The sequence below is a fragment of the Borostomias antarcticus genome, assembly GCF_949987555.1.
Source record: "Borostomias antarcticus genome assembly, chromosome: 29".
NCBI lineage: Eukaryota > Metazoa > Chordata > Actinopteri > Stomiiformes > Stomiidae > Borostomias > Borostomias antarcticus.
Window position 1 is genome coordinate 3,568,846 of NC_140262.1, and position 6,714 is coordinate 3,575,559.

A 6,714-nucleotide genomic window follows, 5' to 3' on the forward strand; every position below is an offset into this window, starting at 1 on the left:
AAGACGAGGTCCAGCCTTCTTTACGGGAGGTGCTGAGTTTCAAGCTTAGTGGAAGAGACAGAGTGGTTCGGCCGCAGTGAGCCACGGCCTTCACAGAGCCTCGATGCTGTAAGGTGATCTTGACTATTGCGCGGCGGCCAATTTGGTTATAATGACCGTGGCTTATTATTAGACGGCGACGTGTCTTACGGTGGAAATGTCTCGCTGTGGACAGAAGACATGGACCGTGCGTGAGTTGGAAATGGTCACTTTCCCTTCAGGAAAACCAGATAGCAAGCGGATGTGTAATAATTCTGGGCCATATATGGGCCGGAACTAAGCCACAAGGGCCAGATCTGGCCTGTATATGGCCCAGATCCGCTTGCTATCTGGGAAGTGTCGTAGGCAGAGCGCTCTTCCACTGAGAGAGCTGGGGAACGACTGACTCAGACACGGGACAGAAGCCTCCATGTCCTTGACCGCTCTTCTTTTTTATCTCCAACCATAGAGAGAGAGAGAGAGAGAGAGAGAGAGAGAGAGAGAGAGAAAGAGAGAGAGGTAGAGAGAGAGAGTGAGAGAGAGAGAGAGAGAGAGAGAGAGAGAGAGAGAGAGAGCAATATCAGTGTGCTCCGAACTCCCTAAGAGGAGAGAGAGAGAGAGAGAGAGAGAGAGAGAGAGCAATATCAGTGTGCTCCGAACTCCCTAAGAGGAGAGAGGGAGGAGAGAGAGAGAGAGAGAGAGAGAGAGAGAGAGAGAGAGAGCAATATCGGTGTGCTGTGACTCCCTAATCCAGCCACCCGTTCAGTCTAATCAGCTCAAACTCAAAGTAGCCAGTAGTCTCACCTCACCACCTAAAGGAGCCCCCGTCTGGAGGTTCTCAAAGGGAAATGAAATGACGTCGGTTAGTGTGGGGAGGAAGAGGTAGGAAGAGAAGCAAGGGTTTGTTGTTGTTGTGTCACTGACCTCTCTTAATTAAATTCTAAACATCCTCGGCGTGTATGTGTGTGTGTGTGTGTGTGTGCGAGAGTGAGAGAGAGAGAGAGAGAGAGAGAGAGAGAGAGAGAGAGAGAGAGAGAGAGAGAGAGAGAGAGAGAGTTTCCCATTGAGTGAGAGTTCATACGTGTGGGCAGGCATGCATGTTTGTACATGCCGAAGACGTTCCCTGTAATAATCTGGTATCATTCTAAAACTCAACATGGAACTTTCCCCTCCCCATTCTAGCTATTGTAGACACACAACCACACTATTAGACAATAGGCTATTATGGCAGCCACAAACGATGCACACAACATGACGCCCCCCCATGAGACTGGAGGCAGACTTAGATAGGGAGGAAGTAGGACTATAAAAAGCCTAAATAAGTAAATTTATTGTATAAGGAACAGGGGGAGGTAGGTCTTCAACGACTCACTAGAGTGAGAGTTCGACTTGCCTGCTTGTGATAAATGTGACCATTGTCATGTTAGCAGTGTCTTGTGGGAGTATCAGACAAGCCACCTCTTTGGCCTTGTGATACTCCTACATGCCTTGGTCTGTTGGTCAGTGACATTAGTGTTGCTCCTTTTGGCCCAAGAGGGCTTCCGTAATCACACAGCTTACTGTAAGTACGATTTGAGAGTCTTGGGACAGAACATAGCTCTTAAGAAGGAAAATGGATCAATTTGTAATGTTCTTGACTAAAGGTGAGTTCTGTCCAGACAGCCATTGGAACAACATCTAGTTTGGCAGTAATGACTGGTTTATAGGGAGAGCCTTTGTAATGACTGGTTTATAGGGAGAGCCTTTGTCCTTTCCTGGAAAACAGCCACGAGCTCCACTTTAAAACATTGGATGAGGAACAGAACATTTCCACAAAAGCTCATTCACATTATTGTAACATTATGTTATGAGTGTTTGATTGCTGCTGCAGGAAGGTCAGAGGGTTTATTTATCCATGCTTACAGTAGGAGAGAAACAAAATAATCCATCTAGCAGTTCTACAGTTCTAACAGCTGACCTCAGAGTCGAGATAACGCTGACATTCAGCAGTAGGCATTCCGTAGTTTTTATCATTCACACTTTAAATCTGCTATGATGTGACATGTGCGCCACCTGCTGGATAGTGAATTGCACTACAATTGCATGTTTTTCATATTGGGTTCTTAGGGAGGAACCCCTTGCGAACACGGGGCCCAGTGCCCGCACAGAATGGCCCAGACACCTTCTTGGTTTAGGTATAAGTTCTAGGTACTACCCCACCTTGCCGGACGTCAGTTTTGGGGTTTCGTGTTTCGCTCAAGGACACTTCGTCACACTCCGGAGGCTGGGTGGCAGGGGACCCCAGCTGGCCACTCTATCTCCTGAGCTACGTGCCATCCCATAATAATCATACTTACCTAACCAAGGCCGCTGACAGCTATGTGTGCATAGAGAGAACTGCATGACAAGTGGCTTTTGCCTTCTTACCAGACTTCGGTATCAATGCGGATGTTTGTACATCACCGTACCAGAGGGGGGCAGTAGAACCTCGTGTTTAAACTGACATTGTCCAAAGTGTTGTATCAGGGACAATGCTTGATGTAGGCTAGATCTTTACCTGAAGCCCGTTTGGTCATGGTCTACCTGTGAAGGCCTAGGCCCTAGTTGTCAGGATACAGGGGCAGTTATGCATGTAAGCATACTTGACTAGCATGCATGTAAGCATACTTGACTAGCCTTAGATAGGTGCATACTCAGAGGGGCGGTGTTGGAGGTGGGGACCACCTGTACACACAACCATTAGCCATAAAGATGTACACTAGGGGACAGTCTTTACCATATATTCAACACTCCCTGGATCAGACTCGACTGGATTGGACAGTGGGTTATATGTAGCCTAGTCATAGAAGGATCATAACGGTAAGTCATCAAACACTTGAGAGGTATATTATTGTTCAGTGATCATAATTCATTGAAGAATTACACATCTGCAGTCTACTGATTTGATGGAATTGCAGTGGCTACGCGGGCGTGCGCACACAGACCGCCCCCACCCCAACACACACACACACACACACACACACACACACACGCACGCACACGGTGCAACAAAAGAATTCCCCCAAGGGCAATCGATGGGTTTCAATGCCTCATCAATGGATCATTTCGATCTCTTTCACAAAGCGCACTGCCCGACGACGTATTTGAATATGAATGCATTGGGGCACGTTAGCAGCTGAATGCAACGTTTTAGGTCCCTTAAGAAAACATTAGGTAGGCAATAGAGCAGACACTCAGTCTACATTGGGATAAAGTTTCAAGAGCACACTTTGGGCTTGGTCTTTTAGCCTAGCCTACCAGTCGGCCTACTGAAGACTTCAGGATCTCTGAGAGGTGCATGTTCATTTTCAGTTCTTGATGTCAACGGGAAAATAACAATAACCCGTCTCCAAACGCCAGACACGGCGCGCCAAAGGGGATGCGTGTGGAGGCACACACTGCGGCTGGGTAGAGTTTAGCAGAGCGCCACCATTTCGCCTTGAGGGTAAGAGAGAGGCAGAAAAAAAAACTGTCCACAGGAGCCAATGAGAGCGCAGCTTCCAGCCCAGTTGTCTATAACTCAGTATCACTGGGGCAGAACACCGCCACAACCAAGTTGCTACAGCTGAGAGAGTTTGAGCTCTCCAAGGACGCGCGTTAAGAGCGCACCGCTTCTGCTCTACTCCTCGCCGTTTCTTTGACTACTGCGACCCAGAATTACCGTGGACTTTCTTTTCTCTGGAGGGCTGCGACCCATGATGAGCGCCGGACAGACTTATGAGAAGAAAATAGCAAGCATTTTGACCGATCTCCCCGGATCTATGAGTTGCCACCCGAACTCCAAAGACTCTCCGACTCTCCCCGAGTCTTCAGTCACGGACATGGGCTACTACAGTGGACAGACGGCCCATAGCCATCACGAATATTACCAGAGTCAAGCCTACGGGCAGCCCATGAATTCCTACCATCACCAATTTAATCTAAATGGAATGGGGGGTGCGGGATCTTACCCCGCTAAATCCGAATACCCATACACAAATACCTACAGACAATATGGACATTATAACAGAGACCTCCAGGCTTCACCCCAGGGCTCAGGTAAGATTGAAGAATGTTCTTGATTGTGCTTCAGGGTCACATTTGCTAATGTGAGCGAGATTTTTGAGGTTTACTGAACGTTTGCATTGTCCTTTGGTCAAAGGTCTTGAGCAATTCTTTTTCTTATATTTTTCTTTCTTTTTTTTATAACTATGGATACAACACTTATTTCTTAGTTGGAGAAACATTATGGAAAAACACTTTATGTGTTGTGAATGAACGCTGAAGAAGCACGTTTGTCTTTGTGCTGGAAAATTATATATAGATAGGGCACCACGTTTATTGAGAGGATAGGCCTAGTATTTCATTGTAGTTGTTGAACTTTGTTATGCGAATAATTGCCAGTTATTAACAGCTGGTCATAAAACAATCACGGTTTGATTGCAGTAATTTGTCCTGTATGTGTATATCATTACACAGTTATTAGCCATTATGGACAGCTTAGGCCTACTGACAATTTAGTCATCATTTAGTTTTTGTTATTGCGCGATTAACTTGCTAGGCATTGTCATGTGCAACACTCATAAACATAATGTCATATTCCATGACACTAAGTGTAGACCTAACAATGGTGATGGAGATAATATCCTAACGTATAAGCATTACCCTATTGATGACAGACATGGTAGTATTTCCTGATATTATTGTCATTGCTGTTATCAACTTATTCTCTCGACCGAGAGCTTATGGTCCCATTTTTACTCTGATTTTTTAGTGAAAGAAGAACCCGAGCCTGAAGTTCGTATGGTGAACGGAAAGCCGAAGAAGATCCGCAAGCCCAGGACCATCTACTCCAGCTACCAGCTCGCCGCGCTGCAGAGACGCTTCCAGAAGGCGCAGTACCTGGCGCTCCCGGAGAGAGCCGAGCTAGCCGCGCAGCTCGGCCTGACGCAGACACAGGTAAACATGCGCCGCTTCACATTAGGCATTCAGCAGTGTTTTATCAGTAGGCCAACATGTGAAAACCCACTACTGTTAGATAGAAACCTCTCGAATATTCATTTTACGGCCATATGTAGTTTTATTGTCAGGGTGAAAACGTATTGGCATAGGTCCTATTATTTATCCTGATAAGCCTATTAAAACAATAAATAATAGTTAGGCTATATATAGGCTATATATATATAGAAATGCATTTGAATAATGTTCAAATGTGTTCTCACTAATGATTTGTGATTTTAGCCAAATTTCCAGGCCTTCCGTGCAGACATTTATTGACCTATTTATATTTCATTAGGTTGACTAAATTATGTGAAAAGTAGGCCTATATTTCGTTTTAATGCTAGACTACTATGTAGTTGTAGTTCTATAAAAAAAAAAATTATACTAGTACATTATATGATCATTCATTGAATATTGTGATCTTCTTGTTGCAGGTCAAGATTTGGTTCCAAAACCGGCGGTCCAAGTTCAAGAAGCTGTACAAGAACGGCGAGGTTCCTCTTGACCACAGTCCAAACGCCAGCGACTCCATGGCATGCAACTCCCCGCCTTCCCCCGCGGTCTGGGACAATAACGCTCACACCCCCACCACCAGGCCTCAGGTCCCGCAGGCGCCCCACAGCTCGTCGCCCCCATACCTGGAGGATTATAACAATCACTGGTACCAACAGGGATCACATCTACAGCATCCGACCGCAGTGCATCACCCAGTTCCACAGCAAAGCGTTGGAGCCGTTTACTAACAAAGACTTAACCCAGAGTTTTAATACCAGGCCCATCTACAGTAGCCTATACACCCACTGACTTCACAGAGCTCCAAAAGTACAGGATGGCTGGACTGGGAGTATTAGGCCTGACAGAGATGAAACGTTGACTCTGTTGGATTAAATGTTCAGCGTAACATGTCCCTGAAACGCTGGGTAAACCACTGTACCGCGGGAATATTTCACAACTCAGATTTAATTTCAGATTCACAAGCACATAAGGGATGTCGAATCACTTGTTGTAGCCTATTTAAAGGACGTCTGGCGTGGTTTTAAATTATTTATCGCTTCCGTTGTCCTATTTCTTTTATTTTCTTTTGTAAATGAATACGCAAACTCCTGTTTTAACAAGTAAAACAACAACCGAATAATGACAAAATTGTGCAGTTGATTCATATGCGAACATTTAGCCTAGGTTACATCATAGGTTTGCAGAGCACGAGTCTGAAACTCAGGTTATATTTATATCAATTTGTAAAAAATTTTGAAGGCTGTACATATGTGTTTATAAAAAGCAGAACCACTACGATCATATTACTTTGAAATGGAAAGACTGCACTGTGGTGCCTCCAAACCTTTTTATATTCATGTAATTAGTATACTATTATTGCCTTTCTGTCCAAATGAATAAAGTTATTCATTGAATATTGTGTTTTCTGTGTTAATATTATGCATTACAATCCAACACATTATTATTGTTGTTGTTGATTTCTGCACTATTTTATCAACCTTCAGAACAATAATTTAGGGTTTGTAAATTAGTTTTAATAGTTTTAACAGGTTATGAATGACATTTTAAACCAAATAGGCTACTGTAGCCGCCTACAGTCAAATTTGATAGGCTACTTTGATAGGCTATTTATTCAAAGGACTGGATTTCCTGATAGCCGATTTCTTCAGAGGACTGGATCTCATAGCCAACATTTCCCATTAT

General features: G+C 44.5%; 1 protein-coding gene across 1 annotated transcript; it reads left to right on the plus strand.

Annotated features, from left to right (window-relative positions):
* Window positions 1–3,734: 3,734 nt before the first annotated feature.
* Window positions 3,735–5,759, plus strand: dlx3b (distal-less homeobox 3b; the record flags this gene model as incomplete). The annotated part of the gene is made up of 3 exons (XM_084459963.1): window positions 3,735–4,074; window positions 4,790–4,974; window positions 5,451–5,759. The coding sequence occupies 3 exons, from the start codon at window positions 3,735–3,737 to the stop codon at window positions 5,757–5,759; spliced, it is 834 nt and encodes a 277-aa protein (XP_084316089.1).
* Between the last annotated feature and the right edge of the window lie 955 nt (window positions 5,760–6,714).